This window comes from Astatotilapia calliptera, chromosome 5 (assembly GCF_964374335.1).
Source record: "Astatotilapia calliptera chromosome 5, fAstCal68.1, whole genome shotgun sequence".
Classification (NCBI taxonomy): domain Eukaryota; kingdom Metazoa; phylum Chordata; class Actinopteri; order Cichliformes; family Cichlidae; genus Astatotilapia; species Astatotilapia calliptera.
Genome location: NC_137426.1, coordinates 22,558,337 through 22,579,382, shown reverse-complemented (window position 1 = coordinate 22,579,382; position 21,046 = coordinate 22,558,337). Strand labels below are relative to the sequence as shown.

General features: G+C 40.4%; 1 protein-coding gene across 1 annotated transcript; it reads right to left on the bottom strand.

Annotated features, from left to right (window-relative positions):
* Positions 1-1,156: 1,156 nt before the first annotated feature.
* LOC113022586 (uncharacterized) lies at positions 1,157-19,581 on the bottom strand. Its single transcript, XM_026168129.2, has 52 exons — positions 18,911-19,581; positions 17,819-17,860; positions 16,772-16,906; positions 16,587-16,660; positions 16,422-16,494; positions 16,160-16,249; positions 15,940-15,995; positions 15,257-15,377; positions 14,985-15,161; positions 14,686-14,768; positions 14,452-14,500; positions 14,267-14,356; positions 14,060-14,155; positions 13,484-13,555; positions 13,309-13,395; positions 13,062-13,211; positions 12,813-12,914; positions 12,527-12,703; positions 12,176-12,261; positions 12,046-12,094; positions 11,767-11,856; positions 11,584-11,679; positions 11,414-11,485; positions 11,230-11,316; positions 10,991-11,137; positions 10,204-10,310; positions 9,933-10,113; positions 9,654-9,827; positions 9,485-9,567; positions 9,187-9,235; positions 9,008-9,097; positions 8,808-8,903; positions 8,002-8,073; positions 7,807-7,893; positions 7,537-7,683; positions 7,320-7,456; positions 6,858-6,966; positions 6,678-6,772; positions 6,384-6,519; positions 5,483-5,659; positions 5,307-5,389; positions 4,948-4,996; positions 4,745-4,834; positions 4,471-4,566; positions 4,304-4,375; positions 4,122-4,208; positions 3,838-3,984; positions 3,608-3,756; positions 2,533-2,664; positions 2,341-2,443; positions 2,049-2,098; positions 1,157-1,904 (listed from the first exon to the last, which is right to left on the bottom strand). Exons 1-52 carry the CDS (start codon positions 19,271-19,273, stop codon positions 1,877-1,879), a joined length of 5,490 nt encoding a protein of 1,829 aa, XP_026023914.1. The 5' UTR covers positions 19,274-19,581; the 3' UTR covers positions 1,157-1,876.
* Positions 19,582-21,046: the final 1,465 nt, after the last annotated feature.

The following is a 21,046-nucleotide window of genomic DNA, read 5'->3' as shown; positions in this document are numbered from 1 at the left end:
GGGCCTCTTGGCTGCATTTCTGTTCAGCGCTCTCCTTGTGCCTGTGAGTTTAGGTGGACGGCCTTGTCTTGGTAGGTTTACAGTTGTGCCATACTCCTTCCATTTCTGAATGATCGCTTGAATCGTGGGATGTTCAAGGCTTGGGAACTCTTTGTAGCCTAAGCCTGCATTAAATTTCTCAATAACTTTATCCCTGAACTGTCTGGTGTGTTCTTTGGACTTCATGGTGTTGTTGGTTCCAATATTCTCTTAGACAACCTCTGAGGCCGTCACAGAGCAGCTGTATTTGTACTGACATTAGATTACACACAGGCGCACTCTATTTAGTCATTAGCATTTATCAGGCAATGTCTATGCGTAACTGACTGCACTCAGACCAAAGCCACTGTATGTACCTGCATGGCTCAAGGACAGTCACCAGCTTTTGGAGTTTTACCAGCTCTGATGGAGTTAAAATGACCAGCTTGTTCTTTTGTTTATCCAAAGCTGCAAAAACATCCTCTTGATTTCTTAGTATTGGAAGAAGAGAAATCATATCCAGCATTGAATTCCACAGTGTGGAAACATCCTGTATGAGTGGCTCTCTCTGTTACCCCAGTCTTCATTGCTCCTTGTGTAGTTCCTCCATATTAGCACGACTGTCTGTAATGCATCTAATTTTGCTTGCTTTTAGGTGTCATAAAGCTGTTAAATTTTACTTGAAATAGTCTGCAGTTGGAAAGTTGGATCACCCAATGCTAACTGTAACACATTTTCTAACCATACAAGAAATGGTAACACAAATATACACAATATAAAACGGTTACAAAATAGAATTAATAAAATTCATGATTCTATTTGTTTCTATTTGCTGTAGATGATTTTGACACTGTCACAACGTTTTATATGAACTGAGAATGTGGTTGTTTCTACCTTTACACACATCCTTTCATTCTTTATATTCTGAAATAAAATAAGCAAAAAATAAATAAATAGTTTTTTTAGATTCAGTTAGAAGAGTCAGAGCTTTTCATGTACAGTACACCTGCAGTAAACCTACTGTATGAGTAGGATAGCTGCCTCAAACAAGCAATAAGAAAGCAATAAAAAAATTAAAAGAGCAAAATACAAAAGATAACAAATTTATACAGAAACAGTCTTTTGTTCTGCAGAAATGTGAGCTGTGCAAAATCTGTTTATTTTTGTTGCCATCTTTTCAATAACATTTTCCCACCTGATCAATGACCTTTGCAAATATACACAAATTAAACCATAACTGTGGAAATATGTGTAACACATCCTTAGCTGTAAAAAAATAACCATACAAAAACTATTTCCAAAGGCACTCTCAAAAGCTGCGTGGCAATGTGAAATATAAAAAAATCCACCTTAAGCTGGTAAACAAAACAAGATTAAAATACTGAAATGGCATTAAAATTCATGAGTGATACATGAAAATCAACTAAAAGCTATAATGTTGCTGCACTTCAAACAAGATTTTAAACACTCTCACAGCAACAAGGAGCAAACAAAGCAATAAAATGTAACATGACACCTTCAGGCCACTTCATCCATCACTTTCTCTGTTCAGTCTTTAAATTCAATTTCTTCATATAATTTTCAATCATAACTTACTTACACCTTTTTTTTTAAACTTAGCTGCTTCTTTCTACTTATCTTTGGTGACTTGTATGTATGTGGTTGTATGTGAATACGAGAGCTGTGCACTTCTATACTAGATGCTATAACACAGTGAGCTGGGTGGATATAGGTAAGGCTGCCATGCTGGCACTGTGTGCAGAAGTACAGAGGAGAAGGCATCGGTGTGATTAGCAGCAGCAGGATTTGAATGATGACGTTTTCATCGCTGTACTACGGCATCAGCAAGCAGCGATTTCTATTCAGCTTCATCCTTGAGAGTGAACCTGGAAGATGAGGTGGAACAGTCATTGAATGATAGTAAGAGTTCCTGATGGTCAATAAAAATGGTCAGAAATAATGACCATCAAGCTTGAGCATTTGAATAAATGTAAATACAGTCTGGATGAAACCAGATCTCTTCTGCTCACCATTCTGTGACACCAGACACGAGGTTCACCTCAGCCAACTCGAGCTGCACCTAAAGAATGGGAATGTCATGTCAGCATCTGCATGAACACAGTTTCTGCCTGTATTCACAGCATTTCAGAGTGAAAAGATAAAACACATTTATGGAATCAATGCAATTTACGCTACCAGCTAAGGCACAGTGAGGAGATTGGAGTACATTTTACCCAACCGAATCTCAGTGTGCTGTTTGGCAGTATATTTAAAGCCATGTAACAGATGCAGGAAGAGCTACAAATATGATTTCAGTCTGACCTGTCCAATGACGTCTCGGCTTCTGAATGAAGAGGAGTTATTTTTCACTGATACACTGAGGCGTCTGAATCTTATCTCGTCCTTAGGCAGATCATACTCAAACCTTTAAAAAAGTACAAAAAGATTATTAAAACACTAGGTCAGATCTTTAGGGATAACAAAACCTACAAAGGAGAAAAAAGGTAGTGCAACCTTTCATTAAATTCTGGGTTGAGGTCTCTCTTCTTCACTCCTGTTTTTTTCTTAGTGGCCTTGCTTTTATCTGGTAGCAGCATGAGGGAGACATAGCTGTCCACACCATCTTTATGTTGCGACAACAGACCTCTGTGTGGATAAAAAAATAAACAATATAAAAATGAAATATAGCAAAGATGAACAAAAGTTAACTGTAAAAATGTTTTAAGACATGCCAGCAGGGGTGGGAGCACTTTGATGTTTCCCGGGAGCTATTTTGAGTTCATGAACAGTCAACTTCAAAAGCAAAAGTACAACAAGCAAACATGAGAAACTCAGATATAAGTATAAGTTGCAGCTCTCACTCCAAGTATCCACTGGACAGGGGGTGCATTTCCTAAAGATGCTTCATTGTGCGTCTATTGGTAAAGCCCACAATGTCTATGAATATATTTTCTACCTAACAGAAAATCTGCTACCATTAGATCACTCATACCCTGGATAACTCTATTAAAATCTAGCATCTGTTAAATGAACATAAAGCATTAGCCTATAAAATTAACGGTCTCACAGTTCGTGCGAAAAGGTTGTCATATCATATGATGGAGACATTATTTTTCATTTAGTATGTTAGAGCAATACAGTTTCTTCTTCAATATATGGAGCAGTCAACATAGCATGAAATATTCTTTGAGTTATCATTAATAATTTCCCTATTTGTGGGTTTTTCCTAAAGTGTTAGAGACCAACAGAAATGCAGAGCAGAATGTTTTTCAATGCAACAACATACAGGCATTTCTGATGGACTCAGGTGTTGTTTCCATCATGTGCTGAATTCAGTTTTCGTACAGCCACATCAGAAGATGTGCAAAATGAATTCAAAATGATCTTTCTGTCAGTATAAAGTTGGTGAAAATAAACATGAATTTCGTTTATGACCTGTTTTTGACCCCACGCAGAAACATGGTAAGTTTATGATGAAGTTATGATGAGGTTGTGTTATACTATTACAAACACCTTCCTTTAACACAGCCTCAGATGCATAATATTCATATGCAGCACTCATGCGATTTAAATGTTTTGTTTCACACACCTGCAGGCGTGAACGATGACAATGAGCTTTCTCTCTTGCGAGGCGTATGAAAGCGACAGCTTCACCTGCCCGTTTCCAGAACTGCACCCAGAAGCAGCACAGGGCAAAGTCCCTGCACCAATCAAATCCGTCATTTTGGATGCCAGTATCTATAAAACACATCCAGGATAACAGTAAGAGTGCGCAGTAACGAGTCAACTCATTTGCTTTTATCTGTCAGATGTTATCACCTTGAGTTCAGCCCTAAGCAGGATTTGACTTTCAGGTGATGCTCCATCCAGATGGAACCACTGATCCTGAACCAGCTGTGGCTCTGCAAGCAGATTCTTGACAGGAATCACCAGAGATCCCATTGGCTGGTCCCAGCCACTCGACAACTGCGATGCAAAAGAGCGTGAGAATGAAAATCACCCCAATATTAGTACTCTTACATGTAAGCAAATTAAATCTGTACACAGAAATGAATGCAAGAAGTATGGCAAAAGTTAAAAACAGATGTAGATAAATATCTTACTTTCACCACAAGCATATCATGCTTAGGATCATGGACCACAAAGTAGAAAGACTCATTCCACTGAGGACTGGTACTGCGGTCACAGAGCTGATAAAGTGTGATGAAATGATACGATTAATATAGCAGTAAAAAAAGCAATTATCACACTGAGTTGCAGAGCATCATGAGAGAAAGAGCCTCACTTTGGTTTTGTAGGCTGTTTCACCCAGAACAAGCTCAGCTCCGGCTTTTGGTTCTTTTCCACTCTTCTTCAACTATGAAGCAAAAGAGAGGCATTCAAGTTACACAGCACGTGGGATTGTTTCTGTCAACTTGTGCACAGTGTATCAATGAACTGCGGGCGACTTACAGATAATGAATGTGCTCTGTCTATATGGACAAAGAGCAGAGCTGCAGCAGGGACAGCTTTGTTCTTAAAAGCCTGGAGAGACTGAAGCTGCAGCACCTGTGGCATGGAGCACAGCCAGTTAGGTCAGGTGATTATTTTGCAAAGTGAATATACCTTGTGTGGTGCTATGTTGCTCAACAGCATTCTAGGAGGCCGGAGGCATATTACTCCATGTTTAAATGAACAGAGCGAGGCTGAACTGAGTGAGTTTATTAACACGGTCTGGGGGGCCCACCTGCTCCAGTCTGGCTGCATTTGACACTGCAGGAACCCACTCCAGTATCAAGTGAACCTGTCCAGATTTCACGTCCTTCAGAGTGTACCACTGCAAGAGAGACAACGTTTGTTAGAGAAACATGACAAACTCTTTGTACGAGGAAAACAGGCAACACTGAGTTAAAAACACACAGGGTGTGGCTCAAGGTTTGCATGACTAACCTGATCTGTGTACTGTGATCTTATGACCTCATTTAGCTTAATACTGAATCTGTGAACACGAATACAGGCAAATGATTAACAACAACACGAGTTTAAGTTCACATAATATGACCATGTTTACTTCAGGCTGATTTCCAGATGTCAGGAGTTTTAAGAGACAAACTTTGTGAAAAAAGCAGTCAATACTGGATTAATAACAATAATGTAAATGGTATTCTCAATTAATTTTATACAGGTGGAAATTTGTTTTAAATAAAACAAAAATGTGTTATCTTTCATTTTCCATGGCTCGAAGTGGAAGCTGCAATCAAGCTAGACCAGTGAAACACAGCACTGATTCTTTAGAGTAGGAAACACACCTTCCTAGAAAGTCATCAGAATCTATATCCTTATCAAATGCTTCAAACTTGATCTCCTGGATGCTGTGCCCTTTCACAACGACCTGTTTAAAAGTAAGAGAAGCAAACATTTGTCAAAAAAACTACTTCAGACAAATCAAAGCTCAGATAATAAACAACAACCTTAAACATCTTACCTCATACATTTCGTTCCATGTTGGGTTTAGATTCTCCTTGATAACATGGCTCTTGAATGCAACCTCGCCTACGTTGATCTTGACATAGGGATCGCTCTTGCCCTTCACCATCCCCCCCATGAGGTTATCCTTTGCAACCAGATTCTGGGCCTCCAGCAGGTGAATCCTCAGGAGCCCCTACAGCATGAAGACTGCAAGTGTTATACAGAAAGTACCACAGAACAGAGCAGACGTTCGTTGTCTGTGTATACATTTCAGTGTGATCCAGATCATTTCTGTCCTTCCCACGGAAGACTGGAAAACAGGAATTTCTTGCTTACTAGCTGTTAATCTGACATTCTTTTGTCACTTTCATAGATAAATCTTTAGAGATAACCATCAATCAGAGATTTGTTTAACTACTTAATGAAAACCTGCTTTTCTTGTTCAAATTAGCAAAGGATCCATCATTAAGAGTATCCTACATTATAAGTTGCGTTTGCAACATGCTCATTTTGTTTTAAGCCTCTAGATGTCCTTCTTCTTCCTTGAAGCTGGTATGACACAACAGAGGGGCCCATTCTAGTAGAGCTCAGAGTAAAATAACAGGAGGAAGAAGGAAAATCCTGCTGTGCAGAAAGAGACATGAGGGGCTGTTTAGAAACCCAAATGATAGGTTGAATCCCAGCAGCATCCATTTATCTAATTATCCCCACCGAATATCTGAGGACACATGGAATCGCTGGGAGGATATTGTCTAATGTGAGGTAATGAAAAAACACAGGCTTAATGGAGCCCTACATTTCAAAACATTAGAATTAGACCTCCAGAATGATCTGAATATGTATATATGAACTCAAAAGCAAATTACATGATACTGCTTTCCTTTCCATGCTGATAACAAACACAGAACTACACCCACCTCTTGAGCAAAGCCCTGGCTCGGGGTTGTGTGTGGTGGAAGAACCTGAGCAGGTTTGGGGATTTCAGGAACCACTTCTGGCTTTTTAGTGTCAGTGGGAAGACCTGCCACTGTGGCGTGAGCAAGATTGCCCAAACTGGAAATTCATTCATATCCAAACACACAGAAAATGGAGAAGATTTTTTTTTCTCATTATGTTTTTTTTTTTCAAATTGTTTGTTTGAGGCAAACATGACAAAAATATGAAAAACTGAAGGAACAATATAGTTGTGTTTGCTGTCACGTGGAGCTCACCCTTCTGTTTGCTTTTTCTGTGGTTCAAAGTCTCCTCTGTCTGCTGTGTGGGGCTGTGTGCGGTGCTCTTCTGCATCGGCTGGCTTGTCCACCAGCTGAGCAAAATTACATTAATGTTATGAAGACGAAAACAGACATCTGGGGCAGAGTAACAACTGACTTTTGTGTGATGTGACTCACTGCGGCAGCAGGGGATGGGTCATGTGCTGGTTCAACATGAGGAGCCATCTCTGTAGCAGTTGCAGGATTTGCTTCAGGTTCTTTAGTCTGGTTTGATACTGCAACAGACCTAAGAGCAACATTATTCTAAAAACATGAAAGTCTGGAATAAAGCTTGTCAGACATAATACCATCTGAATGATGCGTCCTGTGCAGTCCTAGTGCAACTATGTCTATATATTTAAGTGGTATATGACATCAAGGAGCACGTTTCCTAAACCTTCACTCACCAACAGGGAGCACATTTAATATCTTCTATTTATTAAGCTTATTTGTGTTTAAATTAAAGGTGTATGAACTGCTTATTTTCCTTAGCAGCACTTCTAACTTTGGTTTTAACTGTTTTTGAATAAGACTACAGTCTCGGGTACAGCAGCATTAGCTTCAACGTGAGATTATAGATTTCACACGCAAATGACTCACTTGTGCGTTGGCATCTCTGAACTTTTTTCCTCCTTGCCAGCTGCTGCGGATGCCTTTTCTGTGTGGGTGCTGGTGTCCTCTTTCTTTACAGTGGTCACAGTCGGCCGTGGAACTTCATCCATCCTCGAGTTAAGAATCTGTTAATGACACATTTTCAGTTGGGGTTCCTTGATGTCAGTCACAGTAACATTAATGTAGAGTGTACATATCTTCATACCTTGAGCTCAGCCCTCAGGAGGATCTCGCTTTCAGGTAATGCTCCATCAAGAGGCATCCACTGGTCCAGGACCAGCTGTGGTTCAGAGAGAAGCTGTCTCACAGGAACTACCAGAGATCCCATTGGCTGGTCCCACGCACTGGAGAGCTACACAGCGAAAGGACACATTTGTGATATCAGTCAGCACTTGAAATGAAGAGGGCAGCAGCAGACTTTAAATGCTATTGTACTGTACTGTGTATTGTACTGTAACAAATTCAGGACATTTACCTTTATGATGAGCATCTCCTCTTTGGGATTGTGTACTTTGAAGTAGAATCCTTCGTTCCACTGAGGAGCACTCGTGCGATCGCACACCTTCAGGCAGAAAATGGATAAAGAATGGTAATAAATTATTTCTCTTTTAAAAAAAAATCAGGTGTGAAGTTATAGTATATTATGTCACATATATTATTAATTTCATACCTTAGTTTTGTAGACTGTGTTACCAAACACCAGCTCAGCTCCAGCCTTGGGCTCCTTTCCACTTTTTTTGAACTGTACACAGAAATAAAAAAGATTAGATTACATGAATAGTTTGAATTCCTTTCATCTATTTTCTTAACTTCTCCAATTTAAGTGTGATCAGAGTTTATCCCAGTAGACATTATTCTCCGTAATTAGAATAGAATAGAATAGAATAGAATTCAACTTTATTGTCATTGCACATGCACAGGTACAGGGCAACGAAATGCAGTTTGCATCCATCCAGAAGTGCTTTAGTGATATAGATATATTACAATATATATTAGCAATAATATAGATATGTGAGTATATTACAGAAATGGGTCTATTATGGTATGTTATAATGTACACGGTATGAAGTATGTTGTGAATATTCTCTAACTATAAGTATGTACAGGCTGTAGTGAGTACAAGCTATGTACAGGATATGAACAGGATATAAATATGAAAAACTATACAGAATATGAAATGAAATAAATAACTTTACAGAATCTGGGATATACAGCTATACAGAAATGGGAACTATGCAAGTTGTAAACAGTTGTAGGATTAAAGATTATCGAATGTACAGAATGATTATTTACACAGAGCTATACAGTAAATGGTAAATGGCCTGTATTTGTATAGCGCAATTATGACATCCAATACTATCTTATAAAATATAAAGTGTTAAAAGTGGCAATTTTTCACTTTATGTGGGTAAACGAACTCATAATCAAACTGTCTATCATAATGATTTTCACTGTGCAAAATTACAAGGGACTCACAGGCAATGAGTGCGCTCTGTCCACATAAACAAAGAGGAGTGCTGCACAGGGAGTGGCCTTGTTCTGGTAAGACTGCAGAGACAGCAAATGCATTACCTGCAGCAGAGAATCAAATAAAAAATACATTAGTGACTCAGCACCGATGTGCACAGCGAATCAGAGAAGGAGCATTTTGTTTGTGTACAGAAACATGCACTGACTTGGTCTAGGGTGTTATTATGGGACACTGTTGAAACCCACTCCAGGATCAGACGGACACGGCCAGACTTTACATCATTCAAGGTGTACCACTGAAACAGAGGTGCTCAAACATTGGATTACAGTTTATAAATGCACAAGGCGTACACACATTTAGTAAGAAAATATCTACAATACCCACCTGGTCTAAGTACTGGGAGCTGATTATGTCTGCCACGCTGATTTTGAATCTAGTCAACAAAGAAGATTATGCACATTATGCACAATTCCTGTTTCAGCGATTCTGAATTTAGAAACAGTGTTTTGTTTTTTTTACTAGTGTACTGTGATAAACATCATATCATGGTCGACTGACACTGGGTTTTTTTGCCAGTATACACATTTGTTTACCAACTGCTATGCTCAGGTAGTTATCTTAGTGTGATCTGACTCCTCTGACTCAGTTCTGAACAAGTGTAGACCTCCACATTAGCCCCTACCTGCCCAGGAAGTCATCTTTGTCCATGTCTTTATCATACAGTTCCACTTGCATTTCCTGTCCTGACTGAGGCCTCAAAACCACCTTAGAGAACACAAACAAGTTTAGTCAAAGTCACAGATGTTAGGTGGTAACAGGCCTTCTGATTTTATGCAGCCCCTCATACACACCTCATACATCTCATTCCAGACCGGGTTGAGGTTTTCCTTGATCACGTTGCTCTTAAAACTTTCTTCACCGACACTGATCTTAGCGTAAGGGTCACTCTTGCCTTTTGCCATACCCATCACTTTATCTTTGGCAACAAGACTCTGGGCCTCCAGCAGGATGATCCTCAGCAGACCCTAAAGGGAGGGATATTTTCATCCATGCGGCTTTTTAACAAACAGGATTTTGTCGTGCCCTGCTTCTCGTATCTGCTTCTGTAGATCAGTGTGTTGTGATGTTACCTGACTGGCAAAGCTGATGTCTGGGGAAGTATGAGGGGGCTGTGTTATGGCAGGACTTGGTGATTCTTCTTCCGTCTCATCTGGAATTGAATCAGCTGCCTTTTTTTTGGCATCGGCATCTTCATGCGAAGTCACTGAAGAGACAATAGTCTCCACGGGAGGAGTGTCTATTGAGCTCGACCTAAAAACACAGCGATTAGAAATCAGTCAAGTTTAAGAGGGAAATCTGGTGGCTAAACAGAAATAGACTTTACTGAATAAATAATCTTACTTGAGCGTTTTTTCTGTCTCCTGTTTCTGCTTAGCAGCAGAAGGATCTGACACCGCAGTCACCTTAGTTTTATCAGCGGTAACAGGACATTTGCTTGGAATCAGCATCTGTAGTTAAATGGACATTGTTCTAAATTAACTATGTTATTTATTACACAGTCATTACACCCGTTGCAAAAACAAATTAGAAAAAGAACAAAAAAATGAGCAAAAAAGGAAATAAAAGAGAGAATTAAAGTCAGAGAAGGGGACTTATCGCGAAAACAAAAGTTAATGATATTCACTTATTCATATGAAATATGTTAAATATTTCGGTCTAAACCAACATAGTTAAAACTGAAGATTGATATTTGTATCTGCAGTGATTTAAATTAAGCATAGCTTTGTTCTGCCACCTCCTTTGGTTGCACTATGCTAACATGGAAAGCCATGGGCAGAGGGCGCAACAGCAAGAATAATAACAAGAATACAGAGCAGGCAACAGTGACAACAGCTATGACACCGATATGTCACATAAAGCAGGATACTAGGAGCTGGAGTAAAGGGGTTGCAAAGCAGCTTGCAGGGGTTCAGCAACTAAAGCGGCTCATATAGTGTGCCCTATATGAGCCCTCAGAAACTGTGGACTGGCACTGAGATCAACTGATATGTTGGGACTGAAGCTGAGCTTGATGCTCTGACTCACTTAAACTACAACTATGCTTAATTTAGAAGATAACAAAAAAACAAAACAAACAAACAAAAAAAAAGTTGAACTGAAAAACTGAGAGAGACAAAGACTGACATACCTTGAGTTCAGTTCTCAAAAGAATCTGGCTCTCAGGTGAGGCTCCATCCAGATGGAACCACTGGTCCAGGACCAGCTCTGGTTCAGAGAGCAGCTCTCGAATAGGAATAACCACAGAGCCCATGGGTAAGGTCCAGCTGTGGGAGAGCTGGAAAAACACAATATTTGGTATTAACAACTTCTATATGAGAGATCTGTTTACATGAGGATAAGTTTTATAATACACCGAAGTCATCTTACCTTAACAAGAAGAATAGCCTCTCTGGGGTCACGAACCAGGAAGCAGAATGCTTCATTCCACTGAGGTGATGTTGTACGATCACACACCTTAAGACGAGACAAAAGAGTCAATCCATAGAGTTCTTTGCCAATCTTAGTACTGAAAGAGAAGCAGAAGTATCAGGATGAGGGCTTGAAGTCTTACTGTAGTTTTTCGAGACTTTGCTCCAAGAGTTAACTCTGCTCCTACTTTTGGATCTTTTCCACTCTTCTTCACCTGCAGGAAGAGACAACAGTCAGTAATATTTATTTGGAGTCCAAAGGTCAGCTCCTAGTTCTACAGTCTGTCCTACAAAGCAGTATTAAAAGACTTACTGACAATCCATCTGCCTGCTCGACAAACACAAACAGCAGGCCTGCCGAGGGAACTGCCTTGTTCTTGTAGGACTGTTGGGAATAGAACTGAAGAACCTAAAGATGCAGAAAGCAACCGCAGAATATAAATCAAGCTCAGCACAAGGTGTTCATTAATCCGTGGCTTGTTTCGATATTACTGACCTGGTCCAATCTGTCTGACTCTGAGGCTGTTGGAACCCATTCCAATATCAGGTGTACACGACCAGACTTCACATCACTGAGCGTGTACCACTGAAAAATAAAGAGAAATCATTTTAATGTCTGAACTATCTTTAATTAAGTAATTTTAGAGAAAAAGTTCAAGCAGATCTATCATTTGCATTTTTCTAAAATTTCATATGTGTCTGTACCTGAAATACTAAAACTCTATGTAGGTGGCTAATCACATTCCTACAGGCTAACACTGTAGCACATGCCCACCTGATCAGTGTACTGAGCATCAATGAGATCCTTTAGACTGATCTTCAGCCTGCATGTCAACACATACAAGATTAGAATAGATCATGTAGATGGTAATAAGCATTGTGATGCTTGATTTAGATATAGTTACCTGCCCATGAAGTCATCCTTCATGTTGATGTCTTTATCAAAGACCTCCAAATGCAGGTCCTGGCCTGGAAGCTGGGTTAAAATAACCTGAGGGGCAAACCAAGTACACATCTCAAAGGACCCTTTTTAACTAATTACACTGCAACTAAATGAACTACTCAGCCAAAAAGCAGCTGAAGACTTGTCTTTTTAAACTTGGATTTAGATTTTATTTTAAAATGGTTCTCTGGTTCTCTATTTTCTTGTTTTTTGTTTTTATTTGATGTGAACCAGTTGTCTTGAAATAAAATTCCTTACTTAATTACACACAAAAGCGCAGATTATTCTTTAAAATTTTACAGCAATTTCTTACCTCATACATCTCATTCCAGGTGGGGTTAAGATTGCCTTTGATAACTTCGCTTGTGAATGTTTCACCCCCAATGCTGATCTTGACATAGGGGTCACTCTTGCCTTTCACCATGCCTCCCATCAGGTTATCTTTCGGAACAAGATTCTGACCTGCCAACAGGTGAATTCTCAGCAGTCCCTGAAATAAAAATGTGCATTTTAAATTTTTAAAAAATAAAAAAAATACTAGCAAGATCCTAAGAGCTATCAAGTAAAAAGAAAAAAATAACTGGACTGTCCTGTATTACCTCTGTAGCGAAGCTAGGATGGGCAGAGGTCTGCTGTGGGAGCTGTTGGGATAAGCTGGAGGACACATCAGATGGAATGCGCTCTTCGTCTAACCACAGGACCTTTGGTGAAATGGGAAAAAGGAGAAGCAGAAAGACAAAAATTCTTAATTGAATTTGGAATTAATCACTTCCTACACTCCACTTTTTTGTTAGTGTGTTTATTAGACATTATAACAGTGCAGGATCATAGGTCTTAGTCCCATTTACCCTGAGAATCGCATTGAGGTAGATGCGACTGGCTGATCCAGAGTTTTCCAACTGGAACCATTGGTCCAGAGAAAGATTGGAATTTGATAAGAGACGGGACAACGGGATGGTCAGGTTTCCCAGCGTCTGCACACGGTCAGCATCCTTCACCTAATGAAGAAAAGACAGTTCAACACCATCACCCGTCAGATTATCAAAGATGAGTTTTATTGCATAGTAAATGGTACATAATCTCATCATCTACTACCTGAATGTCTATGTCCTGGTTGCGAGGATCGTGGATGAAGAAGGTAAAAGCTTCTTCAAACTCTGGATTAATGGTTGTGTAACAAGTCTAAAGAGAAGACGGAAAATGTGCATATGACAAAAAAATAAACAAAACATATCAAGAGAATTTTAAATGGCTTTTCCAGGAGATGTACCTTGCTCTCTCTAGTGACGTCCTTCACAGATAACTGCACCATGGGATTGGGCTCTTTATTTCCCTTCTTCATCTAAAACGTACACAGTTGCGGACAGATATGAATGCAGAGTAAGACACTGACATTCTGTAACCAAGAGCAGCACAACAAATAGATTTATCTACTATTATAAGAACATGAGGTCGGTCACAATGAAAGTATGTGCATGGCTACCATAGCAACAGCACAAATAACTGAAATGAAGCACCGTGCTGCCTGGCACAATCAGGAAGTCTAAGTTTGCAAAGAGAAAAAACAATAAGCCGGGGGTTTTCTTCCAAAGTTTCTTTAACTTTTGTTTTTCTTCTTAAATATATGACAAAATTAGAAGAGTCTGAAAAGTGTGTAACAGTTTTGGATAGAGTTACCCATATTCATCAACAGTGGAACAGACTAAACTGGGTTTGAGGCCAAGGCAACAAACTTGTGGAATGCGAAACAAATAGCAGTTTCAGCTCAGTTAGTTTAACCACACACAGGAAGCAGCTCTGAGCTGTGCACGAATGTGGGCACAGAAAGCACACTTATTTGACTCACAGGAAGCGCCTCAGCCTTATCCAAATAGATAACCAAGATGGCTGAAGAAGGGAGATCAGCATTCTTGTTGGTGATGCTCTCGTTCCTCTTCAGGACCTAGATGATGATTTTACAACATTTCTTTTAGTGTAATTGTTTGACAACAAACACAAGTCTCCTCGATGACACACGAAAAGCTGATCATCAGTGAAAATTAGACACTCAGACCTGCTCTAGTTGATCAGTGCTTGGCAGCAAACTCAACCACTCTAGCCTGAAGTGAACCCGTCCAGAATCTGTGTCCTTCAGAGTGAACCACTGGGAAGACACATTCAGACATACTTTCACCGTCTTATGATTAAAAAAAATCATCCTCAGTGTGGCAAAGATAAAAAAGAAAACTGCTCACTTACATCATCGACAACTATGGATTTCTTCACAATGCCCAAATCCAATTTGGTCCTATAAGGAGGAGGAGTGCAAGACAAGAAGGATTAAAAACAAAATACAGTAGTGCAATTTCAATGATCAACAGAACAGAAAGGAGACTCTGTACATTCGAAGTACTTTTCCCCACTGTTCATGCAGGTGACAAATGAAAGGTGACAACATGAGATTCAACCAGGACATGAATTATGCATATGTACCTGCCCAAGAAATCATCCTTGTCTGGGTCTTTGTCATATACCTCAACCTCCAACTCTTGACCAGGTACTTCATGGACAATAACCTGATGTACGGAACACATATAAGGACATGACGACTGACAAAGGGGCTTGTATGGAAGCTGTCTGCAGCCTCGTGAATGAAAATGAACAATGCCAGTGACTGATATATCAGGAGAAACACTCAAATACAGAACAAAGTGAAATGATGTGTGAAAGACAACATTTTCCAATTTACGTGCTGATGGTTTACAAAGAAAACAAAAAACCTTTCTCCTCACCTCATACATCTCTCCCCACTTGGGGGCATCTGTGTTGTCAATGTGTTTGGAGGTGAAGGTCTGAGGTCCCACCCTTAATATGGCGTAGGGGTCAGACAAGCCTGCCATGACCCCTTTCACATAGTTGTCCTTGGCTACTAGTTTCTGTGCCTCCAGTAGGTGGATGCGTACAACACCCTGAGAGAGGAGAAGAGGTTCATATACGGTACTAGTGTTTTAAAGCTTGAAGTACAATTGTAGTCTGAATGTGCAGATGAATATTCAGGCCTTACCCTGGGCAAAGGAGAGCGTAGCTGGGCCACAGGCAGGCCAGGAACCAGCGGGACAACCAGGCGGTTGGGCAGCACCAAGAAGGAGGCAATAGCATCCATAATCATGCTGTCTGACATGACACTAAAACATAGAACAGAGTAATATTTCAGTGGCAGCACTAAAAATCATTTAATTTTCATTGTACAATAAAAGTAAATTATTGAAACGACATTTTTGAAGGGAAAATATTGTACTTTCTTTAGTTTCTCTTATAAATATACTGTTAATGTTGCATGCACATCTTAAATATGACAGAAGTTTCAAACAATGAAGTCAGCCTATGTACAGGTGATTCCTCTGAGCCAAACGATCTTGATCAGGCTCACGTCACTAAAATGTTCATCTCTTGCAAGCAGAGAGAAGCCCCGCCCACTTGTCTGTTTATGAAGGGCATTCAATTAGCAGAAATTTGCCTTGAATTTGCAGAAGGGAAGAGAGGTAAAGCTAAACTGTGGGGCTTTACAAAATCACTGCATAGGATGAGTAGGGATTATTTTTAACTGTGAATCATGATCATGCAAAGCTTCTTGAATAGCGTACATGAAGTTGGAAACATTTAGTTGGAAACAAGCAGACTTGGTTCCCTTTAAAGGCTATGGTTATTAATAATGTGTAAAGCAAGATTTTTTTCAGCATGACTCACTTCAGTCCAGGAATGTCCAACAAATTAGTCAGTCCAGTCCAATTGATGTCTAGTTTCTGGGAAGAGATAAGAAGGAACCGTGTAGAGCAATCTTTAAGGACTGATAGCAAACCAATAGCATACAAGACTATAGGACACGTGTTATTGACAGAAATGGGGGTTGGAAGGTGCAACAAGAGAAGGACTAATGGAGGTGAATTGTAAATATAAATTGACCTACAGGCCGACGGATGAAAAACATAGAGACTGCACCCACAATGGGCACATCTCCAATCAGAGGCTCAAGGATCACTCGCATCATCCCGTGTAGCTGAAGCAAAAGAGAAACAGAAAGGCCAATTATCACTAAATAAAGAAAAGCAGATTTTCTTTGTATTTTACTGAATTCTGGGTCTTTAGATTGGCATTTAAAAGCTTTACATGAAATGGTTGTCTAATAATGTCACCACATAGTAGTTTTAAGCTTGGATAAGAAGACAAACCTGTATGCCTTTGACTCCAGCTTTGCAGAAGTACCGTTTCACTTCAACATTGATCTCCACGTTGCCAACGTAGCTGAAGATATAAGCACAAAAATGTCACCAATATGAGCACCCTGGAAACATTCCAGTAAAGAGAGAGTAAAAAGCAAAAGAGTAAAAAGTCACCTAATATACAGATCCAGCAAGACTTGTCCCTTGTCATTTTCTGTGTGTGCCTTGATCCCTACAACCTTCATGGCCTAAAGCAAACATAAAGGACATTTGTTTGAACAGTATAATTCTATCATGCATCACTTGTGTGGATCTTTGCTGCAAATCCATAGCATTGTGTAAACTCTCAGTGTCATCACCTTGTCTCCCATGTCCACCTTGGTAAAGCTGAGGGTCTGGAGGTGGCTGCTTGAGGCTCGGATAGAAGGAGCGATGGTTTCTACCAGCAGCTTCTCGAGGTACTGGCCGACAAAGGGCCACACCTGCTGCAGGACCTGGCCAGGATATCAAGCACATGCTTTAATACGATGTTTTTATCTTTCATAAACATAACCGAGACGACTGCTTCAAGTAAACTTTCGCCTTCTGTTTGAAATACCAGAAAGAATGACAGAGACAGCTGCAGTGTACCAAACCTCCTCAGCTGTTAGTGTTCTTGTTTGGGGTCACAACATGCTGTATGACATCTGTGGTCTAGATGTGGTTCTTTCTGCACAATATTAATACCGCTATGTAAACCTGTGCAGTCTTCAGTCTATTGTCAATGAGAAAGAATCTAAAAACAGAGCACAGTTTGCTTGCGTGCCTCTGACTTTGTCAAAAAAACAAAAACCCCACAGTTGGTTAGAGTCTGGCATAAGTGGAGAATGAGTCATCAGCTGCCTGCTCTTATGGCGCATGAAGCCTGAGCAGTAAAGCAATCTGCTGACCTCCCCTCCAGTAAGCAGTCTCAAACCTCTGCTTTGTCTGCTTTCTAATGCTTACGTCTTGTGATCCTGCTATCTTGAATGCTTTTTATTTCTTTATGTCTGTATTAGAGGCCTTTCTCTAGGCTAGAAGAGCTAGAAGGAGATGGGGGTGGGGCTGCAGGGTTTCTTTTTAGTTTGGAGAGCTATGTGGCTCCTCCTCTTTCCTGTGAGTCTGGTAGGCTGCAATGAAATGGAAATGTTGAGTGGGCTGCCTGGCACCGGGCCTCCCCTCTGCAGTACAGACAGAGTGGCCACAATGGTGGGGGTGTGGCCTTTTTTCCACTAAGGTAGCAACAGTACTTATCAGCAAGCACACACTAAGTGTCAATCAACACAACAGCTGGGCTGTTGAACAGCGTGTGTTTGCTGGGCTTGAGGGGAAATGGACAGTTGTACAATAAAATGATGAAGAAAAAGAGGAACTTGTTGATGTTTTACCTTATTCAGCCATTCAACCTTCTCAACATCCGGAAAGTTTACCTGAAGGATAGAAACAGAGGGCAGGGACACGCTTAAATTTTATATAGAAACTGATAAACAAACAAGAGGAAAGGGAAATGATTCATTCACAGATGACCGGTAACTTTGTTGCTATCACAACAGTGCTCTCTCCCTGAGGGTTCAGACTGAAAAAGCTTTTCAAAAACTATACAAAAAAATGGATGAAGATATGTTATATAAAAAGATCACTTTAAAAATGATGTGGCTATTACACATTAAGCATTGTAAGTCAGTTGTCAAGATACTCTTGCAATATATGTGCTTGAAGTGTTTCCCCCCATGTATATTTCATAGGTTTCTCTCAGACAAAGCACTGCCACGTGACAATGTTGAGAAATCTGTTTTGAACCTTTCAGTGAGGACATGCATTCTGTCTGGTTATGCACGCAATCATTTTAATCACTCCTGAAACAGGAACCCACAGAACCTCACTTGGGTGTGGCCAGATACTCCTAGATGACAGAGGCACATGTGGGTTTCTGAATTTGCGTTCTGTCTACAATTACTACAAAGATGTACTATAGACTGCAGGTCTAGTGTCCTCACACATTCTCCATTCAGTTTTGATTAGACAGTTTGAGTGTTTTTGGAGCTGTTTTTGAAGCAACAATCCCCTTGTGTGCTTTTAGACATGTTTCGTTTTAAAATTAAACACGTGTGCAATGAATTTAGGAAGTGTCTTTGTATGAAAGGAAGAGGGACAAAGAGTTCTACAAAACTGCATACTCCTTTGAGGAGCTAAAGAGCAACGGTGCAGCAAAGTTTTTCAAGGCTATACTAGGCTGTGGTGCATGCCATAGTTCCATTGCAGCAAATAATAATTACTGGTTGGGGATAAATCACTCAAAAATACTCATTACACCCTACAGTAGCCTCTGTAGTGGTATTGTGATTGCATGGTTCAGTGCCAGGCTTTGCTTGATTTGTGTAATGTAAGGTTACTCTAGGCCAAAGTGGGCTAAGGGGGAGACAGTGCAGCAGCAGAAAGTTTAATATGCTCTCAGACCATCAGGTACATTCATGTCTTACCCATGCAGGAAGGTCTCGCTTGATTTTGGACACTCTCGTGGATGTGTACTCTTGCTCGTTGTCGAGCAGCTGTATGGCTGACTTCAGGCGCGTCTCCTTGCCTTCTCGGGCATGTTTCCATCCCGTGTAGATCATCATGCCGAACACCAGCAGACTGGTGCTGACCCGATAGTATCCGGCAAGGTAGACGGGCAGCAAGGCACCCAGGCATTTCCCAAAGGTCCAGAGTACCGCCACTGCACTTATCCCCTTGGGTTTGTCAGTTTCTGCCTCCACGTTACTCATGGCTTTCTTCTCGCGGTCGCCTGTGCTCGGACACTCGGCGCCCTTGGATTCGCTCGGCTCCGGCTTGTCGCTCTGCATTATGGTTATCTTCTAAAACCACTAAAATACCGCAAGGCTGTTCGCTGAATGATATTTGCTGTCTTTAAAACGGCGATCGAACTTCCCTAACACTTAATCTGCGGTTTCATGACTCGTGCGAGCCACTGCCTGAACAAACGCACCGCCGCTAATTCGCCGTTCGCGAGTGTTGCATTTTATACGGACTACAATTAAAATGTGATCGCGATCGCTGGATTGGATCGGTAGTATTGATTGAGCACAGATCTCGGAGAAGTCCCCGAAAGCTGCTGCTCACCCAGTCCCGTTAGCTGGATAAAAACACGCCCACTAAAAAGGCGTTTTTGACTGTTTGCTGCGTCAAATTACCCAGTCACTGTTATTACTGCAGCATTACGTAGAAGTTCGTAAGTTTTCTATAATCAAACTATCCGAAAAAAAGGGTATATGTCTGATGAAGCACAGACCACCCATTAACTCAACAATACACGCTTGGAAATACTTCCTACTGCTTTATCATCTCTCCCCAAACCCCCAAATAGCGCACAGGCTATTGCCATGATTTCAGTAAGCAGGGTTGGATAGTAACTAATTACATGTAATTAGGATTACGTTATCAGATTATAAAAAATAAGTAGTATAGTAAGTAAAGATTAACTGTGATAAATTTGCAGTAAGATTATAATTCAGTTGTTAAGAATTGTCTTGAACACACAAATTTGGAAACACTTGCATTTAAAACTGCTTGAAGTCGATACTTTTTTTTCCTCCTCTTGGCACAAAATGAAGCACTTTCTAAGAGACACCACGTGCCCACACTTTTCATTATCATGCGGTTTCTAAAGCATGGCCACTTTATTGAGTAGATAATACCCTACCCCCCACACCGAGAACTGCCCCAGTTCTTGGTGGCATAGATTCAGCAAGGTGCTGGAAACATTCCCTTCAGATTTTGGTCCATATTATTATATCAGATTTGTTGGTTACACATCCATGATGAGAAGCTCCCCATCTACCAAAGGTGCTCTCATGCATTGAGTTGTGATGACTGTTGAGGAAATTTGAGTAAAGTGAACTTGTTCAAGTTCATGTTTAAGAAACCAGTTTGCTGTCCTTTGTGACATGAGAGGACAGGTACACCATGGACATGATAGATAATATTCAGGTAGGGTATATGGCACCAGTGATGCACAATTGGTCCTAAAGGCCCAGAGAAAATATACCTCCACACTGTTACACCACCACAAACACAAACCACTGATAGAAGGCACGATAGATCCATACTTCCAGGTTGCTTGTCAGGTTCCAATCCTACAAACCAGCAGAAATCGAGACTCATGAGACCAGGAAATACTTTCCAAACTTCAGTTGTACAATTTTGATGAGCCCATGCAAATTTCAAACCGTTTCCTGACCTTTGCTGGCTGGAGTGATATCATCTGCTGCTGTTCACTATTTTATTTTCAGAGGTGTTCTTCTGCATACCTTTGTTGTTAAAAGTGGTTTTCTGATTTCCTGTTACCTTCCTTAAAGCTTGAAGCAGTCTGGCCATTCTGCTCCGACATCTGACTATTTTACAACCACTTTACAACTTTTTATTCTGCCAATTTCAATGCCCACTTTGAACTAGACATTTGCATGAATGAACAATTAAACAAGCATACCTAATAAAGTGGGTGTATTTTAAAAGCTAGTACGGGCTTGCATTTGAACCACTTTCCCCAAAATAATGCTCTGATTAAAGAATATGTTTTGGTTGCACCATGTTTAGTATGAAGGTGCAATATCTGGTTT

Bases quoted from the DNA above. Each gene is read 5' to 3' on its own strand.
- LOC113022586 (XM_026168129.2), bottom strand. From the start codon at position 19,273: ATGCAGAGCGACAAGCCGGAGCCGAGCGAATCCAAGGGCGCCGAGTGT. The intron at 11,680-11,766 runs GTCAGTAATATC...CTGCATCTTTAG, and splicing joins AGTCAGACAGATTGGACCAG to GTTCTTCAGTTCTATTCCCA. The intron at 7,684-7,806 runs GTAAATGTCCTG...TTCGCTGTGTAG, and splicing joins AGGAGATGCTCATCATAAAG to CTCTCCAGTGCGTGGGACCA.